Source organism: Phyllostomus discolor, chromosome 11, assembly GCF_004126475.2.
Source record: "Phyllostomus discolor isolate MPI-MPIP mPhyDis1 chromosome 11, mPhyDis1.pri.v3, whole genome shotgun sequence".
NCBI lineage: Eukaryota > Metazoa > Chordata > Mammalia > Chiroptera > Phyllostomidae > Phyllostomus > Phyllostomus discolor.
This window is the reverse complement of record NC_040913.2, coordinates 229547-249222: the sequence shown is the minus strand read 5'-3', so window position 1 is coordinate 249222 and position 19676 is coordinate 229547. Positions and strand designations below refer to the sequence as shown.

The 19676-nt window shown below is 66.7% G+C and overlaps 1 protein-coding gene across 1 annotated transcript in view; it reads right to left on the bottom strand.

Moving 5' to 3' along the window:
* The window catches only part of MICAL3 (microtubule associated monooxygenase, calponin and LIM domain containing 3), a 133284-nt gene that overhangs the window by 18587 nt on the left and 95021 nt on the right, over window positions 1–19676 (bottom strand). The window contains exons 26-35 of the mRNA XM_036011128.1: window positions 15696–15720; window positions 14789–14984; window positions 13636–13907; window positions 10474–10617; window positions 9516–9578; window positions 6553–6666; window positions 5780–5926; window positions 5300–5382; window positions 2484–4257; window positions 2094–2188 (exon numbers count right to left, since the gene is read on the bottom strand). Coding sequence (XP_035867021.1) covers window positions 2094–2188; window positions 2484–4257; window positions 5300–5382; window positions 5780–5926; window positions 6553–6666; window positions 9516–9578; window positions 10474–10617; window positions 13636–13907; window positions 14789–14984; window positions 15696–15720 — 2913 coding nt within the window. The remainder of the gene's footprint in view (window positions 1–2093; window positions 2189–2483; window positions 4258–5299; window positions 5383–5779; window positions 5927–6552; window positions 6667–9515; window positions 9579–10473; window positions 10618–13635; window positions 13908–14788; window positions 14985–15695; window positions 15721–19676) is intronic.

The window sequence follows — 19676 nt, the reverse complement described above, 5'->3', positions numbered from 1 at the left end:
CACCGGTTCAATCTCTGGCCAGGGCACACGCCTGGGCTGCAGGCCAGGTCCCCAGTAGGGCGCACGCAAGAGGCAACCACACATGGATGTTTCTCTTTCTCCCTCCCTTCCCCTCTGTCTAAAAGTAAATAAAATCTTTATAAAAATGTGTATTATCTTAATTTTTCTATATAACATTTTAAATAAGTCATTTTTGGTGTTTTGTTTTTTTAAAAATGAAACAAAACTCCGGCACTAGTGTCCCAGCTGCCTCCTCAGGGTGGGCCTGTGACTTGGAGGCGCGGTCCCCCCACCTGGCCGCTGGGGGTGCGGGCAGCACCGGGCCCTGCATGAGTCCATTGGAGCTGCTCCTGTTGGTGCCCACAGTCCCTTCGCTCCTGCTCCGAGACTCTGCAGGCGGGCAGACGAACTGACAGAGCAGAACAACGAACACCGCTGCCTACACTGGCTGGCTGTCTTGGCACACACGGAGAGAGGGGGTCTTTCTGTCTCATCTCTTTCCCTGAAACCTCTGTGGGCATCACGGTCCCTCGTCCCCAGTAGCGTCAGCGAGTTCTTGCTGTGCACAGCTGTTTCCCCACGTGGAGCCTGGGAAGTTCCAGGGACTTGGCGCTGACGGCCCAGTGTGGTCATCTGTGCGTACTGCCCACGGTCAGACTTCCCGCGACCGCCAGTGCCCGTGGCTGCTTCTGCTCCGGCTTGTCTCCCTGCGTGAGCGCCCCGTCTTTTCCAGCGACAGTGGGCAGTCGCCACCACTTTGTCCCGGTTCTGGGTGCACCGCGCGGGGGTCGGACGGTCACACACTCACAGAGCGCGGCCCCGGTGGTCCCAGTGCCCGCCGGCACGGCAACCCCAGCACAACTGATGGCGCCCCCTGCGCTGCACTCGGCATCCCGGGACTGTGCTGTGACGGCCCACCTGCCCCTCCCGGTGCTCCACCTTCAGCTTCTCCTCCTGGACTGGCAGTTCCTCCCCCTCAGCTGGCCCCACACCCCAGCGGGCGTCAGGACATTTGCCTCCCCCCACGGCCGCCCCCGAGGGAGCACGTGTGACATGAGAGGCAGGATTCCGGGAGCGGGTCTGGGACCTGCCGCCTCATGTACCGCAGGGAGAGGCTGTGCCTGCTGAGCTGTGGCTTCGGCAGCGCCAGCTCGGACAGCCCGCCATTCACCACGGCGCCTGACGGCCTCTGCTCACTGGTGAGCAGAGGAACGGCGCAGAGACCCGACCCGGAAGCAACCACAGATGACGTTTGGGACCGACTGGTCTGCTCGTCCACACGGAGACCACGGGCTCCTTCCCGCCAGGCCCCTGCGGGACCCCGGGCAGGGCCCGGCCCCCACCAAGTCCCTGTGGGGCTGGCACACAGGAGCTCCCCGTCTCCTGTGGCCCCCGGCAACCCAGGCCTCCTCCTAAGAGAACAGACAGATGCAGAGCTGGCGTGGTCCAGGGCATGAACACGTCAGGAATGAGACGACAGCTGGGAGGCTGGCTTCCTCTGGTCTGCTGAACCACTACAGAGGAGCTGGGTCAGGCCAGGAGGAGGGAGTGGGCGCAGCCCTGCTGCAGCCTCGCTGGCAGGCAAGGCCAAGTCCTGGGAAGCGTGGTAAAGAAGGTGCAGAATGTTCTGGGGAAGTTTTCCGTTCAAAAAGGGGAGCAGGAGGCAGCTAGACCTCCCACTGGGCGGGCGGGGGCAGGGGGAGCAGTACTCAGGGCTGGTGGTGGAGACCAGGGAGGCCCGGTCCTCGCAGCCCCGCGGGGCCTGGGCAGAGACAGCCCCGTCTCCGGCCTGGGGAGTGCTGCTCTGCCGGGGACGGGGGAGTGGAGGGACAGCACGAGGCACTTCCTCAAGACAGACGGAACGTGTTTGGTTCGGCCCACCGGCCTGGGACACCGGTCTTCCCAGAGCTGAACCCAGAAACTGCTGCCACGGATGCTGGAGCCCTGGCAGCCCCCCGAGAAGCCTGAGCTGGGTCCTGCTGCGTCTCTTGCCTGCACCGCAGGTGAGGCTCAGCCTGCCCCTCTGGCTCTGCACCTGAGCCACAGAAGCCCCCCCACCCCCGGCCCCCACAGCCGCCCACCGGCCTGCATACCTCTCGCTTCGACCTCTGGGAGGCACTCTCGAGGACGTCATCACTAGAGAGGTCTGAGTCCTCTGAGAAGCTCAGCTGGCGTCGGAGCTGCAACTCTGGGGGGAGAGGAAGGGCCAGATGAGGCCAGCGCCGGTGCTGGCCTGGGCTGGAGGTCTGGGTCATGTCCCGTTGAGGCGCCTCTCCCCACCCAAGCAGCCAGAGCGTGGAGGCCGCAGTCTGCAGGCAATGCTGGCCTCCCACAGCCTCCGCCCCTTCTCCCTCCCCAGCCAGCACAGCTGCAGGGCCCCGGGCTCGGGTGCGGGGCCCGGGGACAGGACCTTCGGAGAGGCACGTGCCCCGTGCCCTGCCCCAGGGCGGGGAGGGCCGTGGGGGGCCCGGGGGCCCACACACCTGCTTTCAGTCTGGGCGACGCCCGGTGCGTCCCTGAGTCCACAGTGGCCCCGCTGGAGGGGGTGCTGGGGCAGGACTTGTGGTCTCCCTTCTTCTTCTTGTCCTTCTTGTACCCAGAGAAGACCGACTTCCACAGGGACCGGGGCTTGGGGGCCGCCTCCTCTGCAAGGCGTGCGCCCGGCTCCCCCGGGGGCCGCCCCCCCGCCTTGGCCGCCCCCCCCTTGGCTCTGCGTGGGGAGAAGAGCGACGCTCTCTTCTTGCTCTTCCCGCTGGAGCCCTCGGAGGAGGTGAGCGAGCCGTCGGGGGGCCCCGAGTCCGACGCGGGCGACAGGGCCTCCTCGCTGGCGGCTTTGTGCTTGGCGGTGGGCTCTTCCGGAACTCTGTGGGACGCGAGGCCGGGGACTCTGCCCTTGGGGGGCCCCGAGGAGGGTTTGCGGCCGGGGCCCCCGGGGGGCCTGGAGGCCTTGGCCGCCGTCTCCATCTCTTTCATGCGACGCAGCTGCGTGGCCATGGCGTCCCTCAGCGCCTGGCTCTTCACTGACCTCTCCCGGGCCCTCATGCGCTCCTCAGCCCGCTCCTTGGCCTCCGGGGAGACGACAGGCAGCCCCCTCTTCTGCAGGTGCACCCCACTCTCCAGACTGGGCAACCTGCCGTTCTCCTTGGCCACGGGTGGCCGGAGGGGCTTCTCGGAGAGGGGCGGGCCGGACGGGGGCGTGAAGAACTTCTCCTGCAGACTCGAGTCCTCGGTCCGGTCCTCGTAGGTGTCCTCCACGTCGTCGGCGAAGGGGATGTCATCCACGCTCTCCACAAACGACTTCCGCACCTCCTCTCGGGGGGGCTGGGCCGGCTCCCGGGGTGGCCGCAGGGCGGTGGCTGCTGGGGGAGGTGGGACCCCCGAGGCCTTGGGCTCTGCCTCCTGAGGCTCAGGCATCTGGGGGGGCTTCCTGCGCAGAGTGGCGGGCTCCTCGCCCTGCGGCGGGGGTGGGGGCGGGCTGGAGGGCGGGGTGAGCATCGTGGAGTCCGAGGTGTTGAAGCTCTGGCTGCCCAGGGTCTTCGTGTTGGAGGAGCTCCCGTGCAGGCCCAGGCCGGAGCTGCTGGACAGGTCCCGCCGCTCCTCCTGGGCGCTCCTCGGCTCGCGGTCAGACGGGGACTTGGGGGTGGGCAGGCAGGGCTGGTCGCCCTCCGAGGGCGGGAGGCCCAGTCTCTTGGGAACAGGCGGGGCTTTCAGGAGAGGGAGCCCCTCGCCCTGAGGGGACTTCTCCACTGAGTAGGCCTTGAGGGACACGGGCTTCAGGGAGGGTGAGGGGAAGCCGAGCTCGGGCGCCTTGCCCCGCTCGACGGGCGTGAGCCCGAGGCTGCGGCGGATCTCGGCGCTCTTCGTCCAGAACTCGGCTACCAGGTCGCTGCGCCGCAGAGCCTCGTCTGCAGCCAGGGGGCTGCCCAGCCTGTCCTGGGCGTCCCCTTGGCTCTTCACGGGGACGGGGGCCAGGGGGGTGGACGTCTTGGCTGGACCAGGCTGGAAGCATATGGGGGACAAGGTGGGCGATGGGACGGCGGCCTCGCAGGAAGGCTGCGGCTGGGAGCAAATGGGGAGCGGGGTGGGGGCGGCCAGCGGGGAGCGCGGCGGCAGGGCCGCGGGAGGGGTGTGGGCAGGAGAGGGCGTAGCTTTCTGGTCAGCGGCAATGTCCACTCTGGGGACCAAGAGCTCCGGGAAGAGGCGCTCCTCAGGCGATTTCAGCCTGGCGACCCCAGACAGGAGAGGGCCCCGGGCGCCCTGCAGAAACGCAGACAGACGGACACGGCTCAGGTGGCCAGGACTGGTGGTCAGAGGGGAGCCCGCAGGGACCTTCTCTCCCTGAGGGCCTGCGCGCTCTCTCGCCCGCAGCTGCTGCCCCTGCGCCCCCAGGAGGGCCTTCCGCGCAGTCTGCAGTTTTAGACCCGCTCAGCCCAACTGGGCCGACTTGGTGGCTGGGGCTTGGCCCCCCTCAAATGCCTGCACCCCACGTCCCCTGACCCTGGCCACGTGCCAGAAGGCACGGCGCAGCCTGCTCTCCCTCCCCGGCCGTCAGGGTCCCCGGTGCGCGGATTAGAAACAGCTGTTTCACAGCCTGTGTTATAAGCCATCCCCCTCGGGAGGGTTGGAGGTCCAGGGAGCCCTGCGTGAACCCCACCCGCTGCCCACCCACCCCTGCCTCAGGAAGCCCCCCCACGGCACACGCAAAGCCGCCAAAGCCGCCACGCTCGCCTCGCTGCTCAGGACCCCAAAGGCCCGAGCCAGCGGACCCTCCTGCAGTTCGGACTTCCCTCCCTGGTCTTCCCTCCAGCAGGTGTTTCCCAAAGCCTGTTCCACGGGGCACGCTGTCACGACGTGTTTACACACTACTCTCTACCGTGTGGTTCGTATACCGCTGGTACTCTGAATACATGTTTTTAATTTTAAAATTCAGTTCTGCTGTGGCTAGTGTGGCTCAGTGGACTGAGCAATGGCCTACAGACTGGAAGGTCGCGGGTTCAATTTCTAGCCAGGGCACACGCCTGGGTTGCAGGCCAGGTTCCTAGCAGTGGGTGCATGAGAGGCAACTGACTGACTGATGCATCTCTCACACATTGATGTTTCTCTTCCTCTTTCTCCCTCCCTTCTCTCTAAAAAGTAAATAAACAAAATACTTAAAATTTATAGTTCAACGTAACAAAACATCAAGGAGACGTGCACCTGTCTTGTTGCACCAGTGATCCCACAAACATGGTGGCTTTAACTTCCAACACACCCGCTTGGGGCGCCAGCTCTGCCCCTGCCAGTGAGCCCCAACCCTTACCTCGGCCGAGGGGCTGTGGACACGGGGGAACAGCGCAGCTTCTGCCACCGTGGACCGGATGGGACTGGAGACTTGGGAGGGACCTGCAAGGCAGAGAGACGGAGGACTGACAGGAGGACTGACAGGAGAGGACCCACTCCTAGGGACGGTGCCTCCCCCACCAGCTCTGCGGTGGGGCCGGGGCGCCCTCGGCCACCTGCAGGTGCAGGGCGAGGAGCAAGGTAACCGGCCCCCCAGGCGCCCTCTGTGCACACTTGGGGTCAGAAGCGCCAGCTTTTTGTCCTGTGGACGGACCGTTCTTCCACCTTCTCAGGGCCCCAGTGACACCCAGAAAGGGGCTGGACCGAAACCGCATGCGGGGCCCAGGCATGGGGGGCAGGGGTTGTCATTCGAGGCTGGTGTGCGGGCGCCCCAGTGACACCGTCCTCGTGTGGTCTCAGCGGGGGTCTGGAGGGGCCTCTCCTGCGACAGCAGACTGACCTCTCCCTCGGGGTTGTGGAGAGGCAGCGGGCCAAGCCACTCGGTCTTCTGAGACCTTCAGCTCCAGCTCCACGGCTGCCGTCGGCGGCAGTGGCCCGTGCACCTCGGCCTCGGCCTCCCAGGGGATGTCGTCAGACCAGTGCTGATCTGGCGGAGGGACAGGAGCGAGGGAGCTCAGCCAGGCCTGGGCCTGCGGGCCGCTCTTCACCCAGCGGCTGCCGCCAGGCCGGACGCACTCCCTCAGCAGCACGGTGCTCTCTGCAAAGCGCTGAGCCCCGCCTTCTTTGACACTCAGCCGACAGGCCAAGGCTGACGGTGGCCAGTGGGTGTGCCTGGGGAGAGTGGGCCTCGCCGCAGGGGGCTACCTCTCACAGGTGCTTCTCTCCCATGGGTGGCTCCAGCCGTGCGGCCCCCACCACGGCCTGGACCCCCCTCTCACTCCTGCAGCCCAGCCCCTGCCCCTTGTCTCCCGACCAACCAAAGTGGAATTCTACAACACTACCTCCCCGTGTCTGGCTTTCACACAGCACCCGTGGGCCACAGGCTCCGTACAAGGCCCCCGTTCCGCTCCTTTCCTCCACCACGGCTGCACGGGTGCAGGCTGCACTGAGCGGAGGCCGGCGGACAGGGGCCCAGCAGGGAACGACCAGGAGGTCGAGCAGCTGCTCCCCCCCGCCAGCCCCTGCTCTGCCCAGTGTGCACCGCTCCCGTCCTCCCCGAGCCCAGAGCACTCCGGCCCGCCCCGCCGTGGAGGGGGTCTGGGGTCCCTGTACCGTCATCCAGCTCTGCGCCAGTGTCCCCCGTGTCCCCATTCTCAGCGGCCTCCCCTTCTATCTCCGCTGGCTCCGAGTCCGCGTCCTCCTCCAGGTCACGCTCGTCCGAAGGGCCTGTGAAGCAGACACGTCAAGGGAAGGAGAGGAAGGAGAAGGGCAGGCAGAGCACCCTGCAGGGGCCCTTCCTGACACCCGAGACGGCTCCTCCGTGGGTCACGTGGGCGTGGACTCGCACTCAGCCCAGTCACCTCCTTCCTCCAGCTGAGGACAGGGGGCGTGGCCCCTCCAGGCCCAGGCCCAGCAGCCCCGAGTGCAAAGCAGCAGCGCTCAGGGCTCACCAGCCCGGCCCTGCGTGGCCGCGCCCCACACCACGGGTCCCTTAATGCAGTTGGAGGGGCCGTTTCTGACTCCTGCCTGTGACGACACTGGCCGTGGCTGTGTGGCTCAGTGCCGTGGCTGCGGTGTTCTGCGTCGGTGACATCGCTGTGGGAGGTGTGGCCCACACTGTACCCCCTGCACAGGCAGGCAGAAGTGGCAGCTCTGCGTGGGGTGACCGAGAGAAATGCTTTTCTAGAGCAGCGCAGGGTGGGGCGAGGGGATGCGTGAGGTCCACCCGCCGGGCCCAGGCCTAGCCCTTCAGGGCTGCAAAGGCGACAAAGCACTAACACACTCGTTTCTCCTGAGGAGCAGCCGGCCCCTAACACGCACTCGCACACACTCACACTCACAGCTGCCCCCGACCTCTGCACGCTCAAAGCCCACACTAAACGTCTGAAAGAAGGCCACTGTGAAATACCAGCGTCACCCATCTGTCTGGGGCCCTAGGGCTCCCTCTCAGGTTCGAAGCACAGCCATCCCCACATCACTGCTGAAAGCTGTCCGTCACCCTGGGGAAGGGGCCTGGGGTCTGGTCTGTGTGTCCAGGAGCCCGAGCACCAGAGCCCATGGGTGGGTGGGCACGGGGGGCCGGCGCAGCTCGGCTGCAGGGTTCCTTACAAGGCTGTGCCCAGTCAAGGACGGCCCAGCTCCCCACACCGGACGCCTGGGCTGTGGCCTGCTCACTGGCAGCCCCACGCCGGGAGCGTGCAGGGCCCGTGGGTTGGAAACACCCGGGAGCGGCTACTGGGGCCACTGTCCAGTGGAAATCAAGGAAGTGCCCACCTTTCGGGGGAGGGGAGGGGAGGGGAGAGGCACTTAGCAGATGCCGGCCTTGGCCTCGGGGTGCCGCGGCAGAGACGTGAGCTTTCGCCGGAGTGGCTCCTCAGGCTGTGTGCTCGTCTCCCCGCCCACGTACACTGAGGCTCCTGAACCGGGGCACTTGGTCCACACCCAGCTTCAGGGCACTGGACCGGCCGGTCTGGGCTGACAGTGCGAGTTTTGGGGAGGTGGGGGGCTTCTCAAGACACTTTAGGGGCTGGCAGATGGTGACTGTCCCACCCTCCGAGAGGAGGCGGAGCAGCCCAGGGAGCCGGCCACGCCCTGCGCGTACCTGCAACAGCGGCATCTGCTGGGGAAGCCCTGGGGGCGACTCAGACGGTCCCACACGCTGGGGAGAGGGACGCCTGTGCCCCTCGTACCTGCACCACTTGCCTGCAGCCAAGCTCACGGCTGCGCTGCAGCCCTGCTAACCCAGCTGGTGGATGCTGCCCCCTGCCAGAACCTGGCTCCTTCGCAGGCACCTCAGCTCGGTGGGAACCGCGCCTGGGCCCACGGTGGAGGCCACCGTGCCAACGCCGGGCATCGAGGGGGTCCCAGCACCGTTGTGCGCAGGCACACGGGAAGTGACTCTGGGGGAGACTGAGGCCCCGGACGCCCTCAGTCCCAGCCTGGCCTGCCCCTCGCCTCACTGCAAAGGCAGAGATCAGAGTCCACAGCCCTCGGAGGTGCCCCAAGAGACCACAACACAGGTGTCACACAGACAGGTGAGGGCACCAGGGCACCGGGCGGCAATTCTCAGAGTTGCAGACGGGGGTGGGACTGGGGTCAGATCCAGGTCAAGGTGGGGTGTAGAACGCTGGGAGCTGCCACCCACTACGAAGGCCAGAGGTTGCAGTCCCCCTCAGCTGCCAGCGGGGACGCCCGACACCCCCGCCTGTCCACCCGTGCTGGGGGCAGGTGCTCGCCGGCTGCACTCGCAGCGGGCGGCAGTGGCTCCGCTCCTCTCCCTCGGCGTGTGGGCAGGCGCGCCTGCCTCCTGCTGCCCGAAGGACACGGGCGGCCCCCGTGAGCTCCCCCCTGCCCGACCCAGGGACCCTCGGGCACAGCAGCCCCTCTCCGAGGGCTATCGGGGCAGCCGGTCTGTGTGTGTCCTGTGGGCAGGAGTGCAGCTGCCGGGCATTCGGAGGGCAGGGGCCACGCACGTCTCGCAGTGGAGAGAGCCGTCCCGCCCCAGATGCCGGGAGCTCCTCACTGAGAAACACTCTGCTCCCCAGAAAAGTGTAGGAAGGACAACTGAGGCTTCCCAGCCAGCTCCCGGCCTGATCACTTACAGAGACCCCCGCACTCCGTCCGGAGGCCCGGCTAAGGCTGCCCGTCCCCCGCTCTGAGCTGAACAACGTCTGCCTCCTCCACGAGCGGCCCGTCCGCCCCCCAGCACCGGCTGCCTCCTGCCCCGGCGCTTCAGCAGGTCTGTGGGCTCTCCGCGGACTCCCGCGCTCCTTCCCGCTCACAGAGTCTGCAGACCGCACACCTCAGCGCTGACGGTGCCCCCGCAGCCCTGGCCTCTGCCCGATCCCTGTGCACTAGAGTAAGCGCTGGCCTCTGTCCCCGACAGGACCCGGCTCGCCCCTGCGGTGCGTGGGGAGCGTGTCCATCCATGCAGGGGGCCCTGGGGGAGGCATGCACGTGCCCCGCCCCCGCCCCCGCATGCACAGCCGCGGAGCCGGGAGTCCAGTGTTAGGGGTCAGCAGAGCTGCCAAGAGAGAGAGCGGTTACGTGAGCGGAAGGACAGACACCCCGGCTACCTCCGGACACTGTCTCCAGCCAGGCCTGCACGGCTGCGCGGCGCGCGGAGGGGAGGTCAGGCGCTGAATGTGAAACAGACACAAACACGACGTTACACAGGACGGGGGACGCCGGGCAGGGTCGCGTCGCCCCCCGAAGTCCAGAGAGCAGCCATGGCGGCGTTCTGGCCAGCCTGTTGGCACCGCGGGGGGCCGTCCAGCAGCGAGCCTGTGTGGAGGGACTGCAGGGGGGAAAAGGGGAAGCTCGGGCAGGGGCGGGGCTCAGGGCCCCGTGTCCGGCCGCGGGGCCTCTGTGTGCATGTGCGTCGTCGCTGCGGGAGCAGCTCACCGGCCGCCCCTGCCTGTGGGCGGAGACTGGGGCTGGGAGGAGCAGGTCAAGGGCCGCATGCGCATGACAGGCGTCCCCCAACCACCCCCTCGCATCCTCAGAGACTCGCAGCTCCTGTTGGGCTGGAGGGAAACGAGGTCCAGTGAGCAGGGCGGAGGCGGGAAGGGGGGGTCACGCGACTCCTGCTCGAGCTCCCTGTGGCCAGACGGGACACGGACCACCGCGCCCACAGCCCGGAGCGACTCACCGGCCTCCCCGACGTCCCCGTCCCCGGAAACCCTCACTCCTGCTCACCCTGGGCCTCCCGGGCCCCCCCTGCCCACGCACATGCACCGCCAGGCACACCCAGGAGCCCAGGGCCAGACTTCCACCAGCGGGGCAGGAGCGACCGGCCTCCTCATGTGGGGGAAAGAAAGCACGCTCAAGCACCCCAAGGCCAAGTTCACCCTGCCAGTTTGCACCTATGGGGAAAGAACTCACAACCTCTGAACCTGCCCAGGGTGGGTCGGGAGCAACGTGAAGACAGTACAGTGTCTGTCAGCTCCTCCTGCGGCCCGACAGGTGCTCTGGCCGTGAGGGCAGAGCCCCACGGCGAGGAGAGAGGCCCGGGTGCGGGTCGGACGCCGTTACCTCGGGAAGTGGAGGGCGCGGAGCCGGGCGCCATGCGCTCCTCCTCCTCCTTCTCCCGGACGTGTGTCCAGTGCACGTCCGCCTGGATCTCCAGGGGGTCGGCCGCGCTCGGGGCCTGCGGCAGCCTCTGGCTCCGGGCAGCTGCTGTGCCCGGGTCCCGGTGGGGGGAGGTGGGGAGAGCAGTGAGGACGGGAGCGATGACGGGGAGGGAGTGGGAGATGAGCAGTCATGGGAGGGAGAGAGGGAGGGAAGGAAACACCACAGAAGAGGAAACAGAGAGAAAAGTTATCTCGTCGCCAGACTGAACCAGAAAGAGGCAGATGTCGAGACCATGAGACAGGTCGCACACACGTGGACCCCATGCAATGTCCTTTCACGTTTCACGCTCGCTCGCCGTGGACTCGCACGAGGAGACGTGGCCTGCGCACTGATAGCTTCCCTCTGGACGCTTCTCTCACCGTGGCTGCCCTCGAGAGACCCAAGGCCACGTTCGAGAAGGGGCACCTGACCACAGCCTCAGGCGGCCCCACAGAGCGGACCCCCTCCCAGGTCACCCAGCAGGGTGCCGCCCGCCCCGCTTCTGAGAGTCGAATCAAGTGACAAGAATGAGGCGGGACGGACACGGTCCCTTTGCCATGACCAGCCAACCCGCACGGGACAGAAATGCTCATTTCTGGAGCGTCAGGTTCCCGTCTGTAGTCAGGACCCCCCACCTGCATAGGCCCATGGCAGGGACGCAGCCATGGGGGGCAGCTGAGGTGGGGGGCCCGGCCACGGGGAAGCAGGGCTCCGTCCCGTAAGTTCCCAAAGCTCCAGGACTTCATGGGCCGACAACCCCTCTCTGCTTTTTCTGAGCTCAAAGCCCCCCTTCCTTAAATTCCACTTGAGTCCCTGGACACGAGCGCCAGTTTCTCAGCGAAACGAGGACTCGCCAGAGGGCCCTGTGGACTGTTCTTGCTCCGAGAGCTCGAGGGGTCTGCACGTGGCCAGGCCACGCAGTGGGGAGAGGTATAGGGACAGCCAGCAGCTCAGGGAAGGGCTCGCTGGGGAAGGGAGGCAGGCTCTCCAGGAGGCAAGAGCGGGGCCACCTGCCCGGGACCCTGCACTTCCTGGCGGCAGCTGCGCCAGCAGCCTGACTGTGCAGCCCGCGTCGGCCTCACAGCTGCAAAAGACAGCTGTGTGTTTACAGGCGCCAGGCACCGTGGCCTGGGCCGCAGCGCAGTGAGACCACCCGACGGGGCCGCGGGCACCGTGCTGCCCCAAACTCAGACCCGCGGCCCCCGTAGACTTGGGGGCTTTTCTACGGCCGCCTGGCCCTTGTGGCGCTGGGTGGGGCAGAGTCACAGCAATGCCACCAGAGGGCCTGGGCGTCTCGGGACCAAGGAAGGTAAGTCAGAGAGAGGCTTGGGGCCCTTCATCTTCATGGCGGTGGGGTGGGGGGGGAGAGTGCGAGTCTCCTCCCTGCTTCCTGGCAGTAGGTGGGCCCGGGTCTGCCCCCGGGGTTCTCTGAGGGCGCGGTGGAGGGAGGTTCGGGCACCCGTGGCCCCTCTGGGGACTGGGCTGCGACGGGAGGCGCCACTGGACGAGGGGAACAGGGGAGCGTGCAGCTGGACACAGGTGGCCACCGTGGCTCTCCCCTGACTTCCTCCTGAGCCCATCCCACGTGCCATCTGGGGCCCGGCCGGCCCGATGGCCAGGCCCAGGCTGTGTGCTGCGTGAAGCCTGTCGGCTCCAGGAAACAGGAATCTGCACGTGCCATCCGCCCTGGGAGGCAGAGTCAGGATGGCTTCAGGGGGCCCCCTGGGCTGGACGCGGGGAGAGGCGGCACGGCTGGAGCAGCCTTGTCCTCTGCCCCAGGGCAATCCTCCGCTTCTACACAAGGGGGAGCCAGACAGCCGCAAACGCAGCAAGGAGACAAAGAGGAGGCAGCTTTATCCCCAGCAGCCAGGCAGCGGCCTCTGCCCATGCAGGTATCCAGGCCACGCCCCAGGCCCAACCTGGGGCAGTTCGCCTGTGCCCCTCTGAAGCCCGGCCCGAGGGCTTGGTCTCGATGCCAGGCTCAGGCCCAGGAAGTGCAGTCTGCCAGGGGCAGGGTGAGCTCTGCTGCAGAGGACACAGCCATGACCCTGCGCCGTGGCCCCATGAGCAGCAGGGACGTCGGGCAGTGCTGGGCCAGAGATGCAGCCTCTGGACAGGAGAACCCAGTGGCAGCGCCAGGCCCGGCCGCCTCCTTCCACACCCCACACAGGGCCGCCTCCTGGGTCCCACCCCTGCAGAAGGGGCGGAGAAGCTACCTGGAGGTCTGGTCACGCCCTGCCTCTGACCACGGGGCATCGTGTGACTGGCCGGCAGGGCTCCGTGCCCTCGCTGCGCCAGAGAAAACAGACCCTGGGTGGACGGGGCGGCCAAGCCGGCAGAGCAAGCGCTGTATGCCCCGGCCGTGCAGACTGACCGCCTCTCTGCAAGGCTGGAGGAACTGGAGGCCCAGGCCCTTCTCCTCCATGCCCCCCAGAGAGAGGCCTCTGCTCTCAGGGGCTCGGTCTCTACCCATCAGACCCCTGTGCAGCCAGGAGATGGAGAGCAGGACCCTGCGTCCTCCACAGCAAGAAGAGGAGGCCCAGCCAGCGCCTCCCCCCTCACTCGAGGACACCGGGGCCAGGCGCAGGGCCAGGGTTTGAACACTTGAACCAGAGCATGGAAACGTCTGAGCCAGCTGCACCAGCTGGACGCTGGAGCTGCCGCTCTGTCTGGACAAGCACACGCACGCCTGGCCCTGGCTGAGCCCGCCCCGTGGGAGCCTGGCCCCCAGCCCCGCTCGGCGGCGGCGGCAGCTCTGAACAAGCGCATGTGAGTGCCCGTCTTCGCAGCCTGCAGGATTGGGCGCCCAGAAAGTTAAGTTCCCTTTCTTCAGCAAGGCAAGTTTTACTCGCTGAAACTAAAAGGAAAAAGTGGAAGACAAGGAGAAGGGCACACAGACCCTAAGGTGGGCCCCTGCCTTCCAATGGGGACTTGGAGCGCGCACGGGGGCTGCTGGGGGTGTGCTGGGGGGCTGCAGGGAGGGTGCCGGGGGGCTGTGGGGGCTCCGCCGCCCAGGGGCGCAGTCAGAGGCGGGCAGGGTGCCGCGGGACGGAAGGGCCACGGCCGGTGGGATGGTTTTCTCACCTTCACTGGACTCCGCGTCGTAGTCCTCCTCCTCTTCCTCCTCCTCCTCTTCCTCCTCCTCCTCCTCTTCCTCCTCCCCCTCTTCCTCCTGCTCCTCCTCCTCCTCCCCGGGCTCCCGGCTCCTGGAGGCATCCAGGTCCTCCTCGCTCTTCCCTTTGAGCAGCGCGTGGATCCGCACAGCTTCCTTCCAGGGAACGCCGCCCAGGTCCGAGGTGGGCAGTGCGGGCTCTTCCTCGTCGTCCTCCTCCTCCTCCATCTCGGACTCAGAGCTGCTGTGGGAAGAACCACAGGCCACGTGAGGGGGGACGAGCCCGCAGGTGGACGCGCGTGTCCCGCAGAGCACTGCTGGGCAGGGAGGGACGGACCCCTTGGAGGGCCAGCCTGCTGCCCTGCCCAGGGGAGACTGGACGGGGCAGGAGGGCAGTGGGCAGAGGGCAAAACAGCAGAGAGGCAGGCGAGCTGCCGACACCACAGGGCCACGAGAGGCCCCGGGCCATTCTGATGTGAACTTATGACCCCAGGGGTCAAGAGCCCCCAGGGGACAAGAGTGGAGAGACAGTCTCTTTTCACTGTGAGCCGCTCTCTGGACTTCGGTGCACGGGACACGGAGTGGAGGAGGCGTGAGAGGCTGGAGCGGCATCCTCGCACCCCAGTGGGCAGTTGGGGTGTGGGTGCCAGAGCGAGGCCGGCGAGCTGGGCGTGGCGGGGGGCAGCGGGCACGGGGCCGAGCAGGGCCATGGGGACAGGGCGGAAGCACCTGAGCCTGGTCGTTACCCCTGACAAGCGGCTGTGTTTGTGCCGCTGTTTCCTTCTTGCCCAGCCTGGCCCAGCCCGCAAGGAGGCACCTGCCCCGGCTCACAAGTGTGCCACCTGTCAGGGAGCACTGGGTCTGCCCTCCGCAAGGAGAGGCTGTGGGCACCCCCACCAGCCCTGGACAGCAGCCTGGGACCGGATGTTGGGACCACTGGCTGCCCTGCCTCAGGAAGGACGAGGGGCCTCCCAGGAGAGACGAGGGCCAGGGAGCCCAGTCGTCAGGAGCAGCTTCTGTCACCGCAGGGGCCCAAGTGCCTGGACAGCCGTGGTTCCCTGTGACTGACCGAAGAGGTCCGGGAAGCGCAGGGGCAGGGCCGCAGCCAGGCCCCGGCTGGCTCACCTGCTGGCGGCGTCGTCCTCCAGGCCCTTGTCCAGCACGCTGCTGAGGTTGTGCTCGGCCTGCGTCTCCTCGGGCACCTCCTGCAGCTCTGCGGCCGGCTGCACCGACAGGCGGCAGTTCTCCAGCTCGATCCTCTCGGGGGTGCCGCGCAGCCGCTTGGCGATGCTGGGCTCCTCCAGGCCGTTCACACTGGACCCTGTGGAGAAGCAAAGCGGCAAAACTCTGTGACTGACAGTAGGCGCTGAGCCCCTGCTGCGGGGACGGCCGAGGGGGCAGGCAGGGGGGGCACCGCCAGGAGGAGGATCTGAGCACCCAGGCAACGGCCACTCCTTCCTGTGAAAGGGGAGGCAGCCCCCCACGACGGCCAGGGTGCCAGAGAAGAGGAGACGGAAATTCAGCGAGGCCACGCATTTGGTGGTGGCCGGGGGGGGCCCTGGTGTGAGGGCAGCAGCACCTCACTGTGCAGAAACAGCTACGTCAGCCCCCCAGGCAGGGCCGCTGGCCTCTGGCCCCGACCTGGGGCCCCAGCACAGGACAGGGCAGAGCCTGGGCCCGGGCAGGGGTGGGTGGGGGGAGACCCGGGAGGACAAAGAAGACAGCTCTGTCCTGGCCGTGGGCCTGCTCCTGCAGCTTTCCCCTCTGCAGGGTGAGTCCTCCCCTCCACCCCACCCTGGACCCAGGATCTAACCGTGGCTCCTGCCCTGTGGCTGCTGGCTGTCCACCCCCTCTGCAGGCCCTCTGTCTGCTCAGAATCACTGGCATTGCTGTCCACCACCACCACCACATCATGACACTGACCCTCCTGTGGCACTGGGGCGCAGGGACACAGCCAAGCGGCCCTGCCTGGCGACCCAGGCTCGGTGGCCTGGCCTGTGGTGACACCCGCCTCCAGCACCCTTCCACCCGCCGGGGTCGGCGTCTGCGGGCGAGTTCTGCCTGAGGCAGCTGTCACACCAGGGGTCACGGGCTGGTGACTGAACGTTCTCTCACTCCTTCCCCACCATCACCCTTCTGTAGAGAAGTTTCCCCATTTCTTGTTATTTTTTTGAGCATCGCTATGGACGCACATCTGAGAACCCTAACTGTTGTCTTTGACTACTGTCTCCTTCATCGTCTTCAGTCTGCACCAGTCTCCTGGTCACCACCACCACTGCGGCTTTGGAGTCCCGCATTACCCACACTTAAGGAAAAATTACTGATTCGTGCCTTGGCCGGATCGACAGCCGGTCAGGGCACACACTTCCCAGGTTCTGAGCTCAACCCCCGGTTGGGGTGCGTCCAGGAGGCAACCGATCGATGTGTGTCTCCCTCTCCCCGTCCCGTCTCTAAAAATCAACGAACACATCCTTGAGTGGGAATAAAAAATAATTTACTTATTCTTTACCATGTTCTCTGAAATACAACGTAGCCCCCGGGGTTACACGAATGCAGCCTAGACACCCGACTGCAGCGGCGAAGGGCTGGAGGGTCCCAGAACAGCCACGAAACCACCGCGTGCCCACTGCCCGACATGTAAGTGAGGACAGTGTCCGACTCCCCGGAGCCCCAGACACGGACAAAATCGCACCCGTGCACATGTGCTTGTGCGTCTGCCGCCCACATGCGCCCGCCCGGGGACTGGCCCTGCAACCTTCCAGTGCACGGGATGACGCCCCGATCCACAGAGCCCCCGGGCCGGGGCCTGGGCCCCCTGTTCTAACTCACTAGTTCGAGGACGTGCCTTACGAACCAGGAGGCCCTACTCGGTTAAATGTCAGCGATCCATCAAGCCAATCTGCCCGTGGGGCGGATCTTTGAAATCCCGAGGCAGCCAAAGCCTCACGTACGGCGGGGAATCACCAGTGACTTCACCCCCACTGCGCATGCTGAGGGAGGGCAATGGCAGGTTCAGCCAAGTGCGGACACAGACTTAACAATGCCCGGGAGAGCAGGCGTGCGGGCACGTCCGCCCCGGGGCCCACTCTGCGGGGTGCTGAGCACCCTGATCCCTTCGCACCGTCTGTTGCCCCAGACCCCTGCTGGTGGGGAACCTCCCTGACGGGCCACCGTGCCCCAGCCCCAGCCCCACAGAGGCGGACCCTCGGCCGGGCACTGCAAGTGACGCTGCCGCACTCTCTCACCCGGTTATCCCAGTCCTTCCGGGAGCCCCCGCTGATGACACAAGCACCTCTGACTTTCCTACGCTGCTTTTCAGCAGACAGGTGTCCGCGCCTTTCAGAGGGTTCGCTCTACACAGCCTTGTGAGGTCAAGAACAGCAGGCAGCATTCTGCCCCTTCTCTGACTTTACCAAATGGGGCCACGGAGGCTCAGAGGGGGGAACGGCCACAGATGGCAGGGGACAGGCCACGGAATGGGAACTCACGTGAGCATCTTCTCGTGCCCTGACCCACGCTCCTCCCGTTCAGGTGCAGTGTGACGCTTCCAGCCCGCGGCCGCCCCGGAGGGGAGCGCACTCGGGGTGCAGGAGGAGGACTCCCGTCAGCACGGTGTTCGCGTGGGGGCTGGCGTGTCTTCGAGCAGACACGCCCTGGGTGCGCGTGCTCACGGCCGTGCAGGGTGCAGAGGCATCACACCGTCACCCGCACTCTCCTTCCTGGTCGCCGACGGGCAGCCATCGGACTGGGGCTCCCTGCCCGTCCACACCACGCCCATCCCCCTCTTCACTTGAGCTGAGATTGGGGTTCATTATCTGGGGTGACCTTCCTCAGGGGTCCCCTGCCACGTCTGCAGACGTTCCCGGTGGGAAGGGCCCGGGACCTGCCGGATCTCCCCCAGCGCAGAGGACAGCCCTTGCCCGGAGTTAGCGGCTCCCGGTGCCAGCAGCGCTGAGCTGGAGCAGCAAAGCCTGGCCTGGAACTGCTGTCCAACCGCGTGGAACCTGTCACCACGCAGGCCAGGCCACCCCAGCACGCCGACCCTGCCTTCCTGGCCCAGGTGCGTGAGGAACACAGAGCAGGCCGCTCGTCACCTTCACTTCTGCTGCCAAGGTCAGAGCCCCGGAGCAACGGGAATGCGAGGGAAGGACCAGCTGAGGACGGCCACACAGGACAGACAGCTGCTGGCTCGTCCGCAGGGACATTCGGGAAGGTGCTTGCATCCCGAGGAAGGAGCTTGTTCCGGGGCCACGTTCCGAGCGGCAGGACACGTGTCAGGGCCTGTGTCACCTCCTGGCACCACCCCACTCACAGGTTACGGCTCGGCCCACCCTGTGCAAAGCCACAGAAGGGCCCCCCAGATGCCCCGCAGGTCTGTCTTACATGTGAGCCCTGCTGTGTGGCCACGGTAAAAATTAAGAGACCAAAGACAAGTCTGGTGACCCGTGCTCCCTTCCGCTCCCCTTTCCTAGGGGGAGGCGGGAGGCTGGCGGTGGAACAGCCCCGCGCCGTCACCACAGGAGCCCCTCGCCCTAAACCCAGGAGAGGCCCAGGCTCCTGGGCACAGCGCTGAGAAACGCCCCTTCCGGCTCCCCAAGTTCCCGGCTCCTCTTTTCTTCCCAGTTTCTGAGCACATCTCATCGACGGCCTCGGGCGGCTCCCCGCCAGGGCACGCACGCCCGGGAAACTCCCGGGACGCACCACTGTGCCCGCCAGGGCGGCCCGGCTGCGGCCGCAGGGAGTGCGCGTGAGCCCACAGCTGCCGTCGGTCACTGCCTGGGGGTCCGTCCGAAGCGGCTCCAGCTCGGACACCCGAGAACTTCCGCGTTCCTCTCCTGCCACAGGGGGAGCTGCTCAAACTGGCAGGACCACGAGAGCCAGACACTGTCCCTGTCCCCGACACGCAGCCGGGCGGGGCGGGGAGACTCCCAGCAGGGCTGGGAGTGGCGTCTGCAGCAGCAGCCAGAGGGAAGGGAGCCGTCCGCCCCTCCGTCCCAGGGGCAGCACAGGAAGCCCCAGGCGGGCGGAGATCCCAGGTCCCAAGTAGTTGCTCTGGGGACCGGAGAACAGTCGACAACTCCCCCAGACCTCTGCCTGCCGGTTCGTTCCCTTTGGGGGGGCTCCTTTGTAACAGCACAGCTTCAGGCTGGGTTTTGTCCGCCAAGACCAAGAACAGAGTCGATGCACTGCGGCACTGTTCACAGCGGCCGAGACGTGGAAGCAACTACATGCCCATCAGCAGGTGAGGGGACGACGTGCTGCATTTGCACAGCGGACGCGGCTCGGCCGTAAGGAAAGACGAAACGCGGCCGTTTGGGCCGACGGCGATGGGCCGCGAGGGCTCTCTGCCGAGTGAGGCCAGCCGGGGGGAGAAACACAAGAAACACAAATGCCGCCCGACTTCACTCGCGGGTGGAGTCTGCACAAAACAGGCAGAGCACCGAACAAAACCGAGCGGAGACGCAGACCGGACCGCTGGTTATGGAGGAGAGTCTGTGGACAGGGCGGGGGAGTGGCCCACGGCAGGATCACGGGGCACGACGACGGGAGGCGGCTGGGCTGCTGGGGGACCAGTCCGCAGGGCGCGCAGGGGCTGGCCAGGAAGGCCCCGCACGGAACGGAGACCAGCCTTTCCTCCACCGAGAAGAGGGCCGAGAGGGAGCGAATGAAGAGGGCGTCCCTCTCCTGTGACTCCCAGCCGGTCGCTGGGCATCATCCTCTCCCTCAGCGTGTTCCGGTGGTTCCTCCCGCTCGCCCATCAGTGGTGCAGACCTTGGCTCTGCCACCTGCTGCTCTCCGCAGGCACGGTTCCTGGTGGGGATCAGGGCGAGGAATTCGGGGATGGGCACGTCCCAGGAGTAAGAACGAGTGCAGGGCGTCGTCCGTGCCTGTCTCCAGGCCGTTACCTATGGCGCGCTGCCCTCTTGGCTCACGCGGAGGTCACAGCTGCAGGGGAGCAGGGGCGGGGTGGGGGTGGCCAGCTGCACAGGGGGCGCACTGTGCTCTGTGTCGC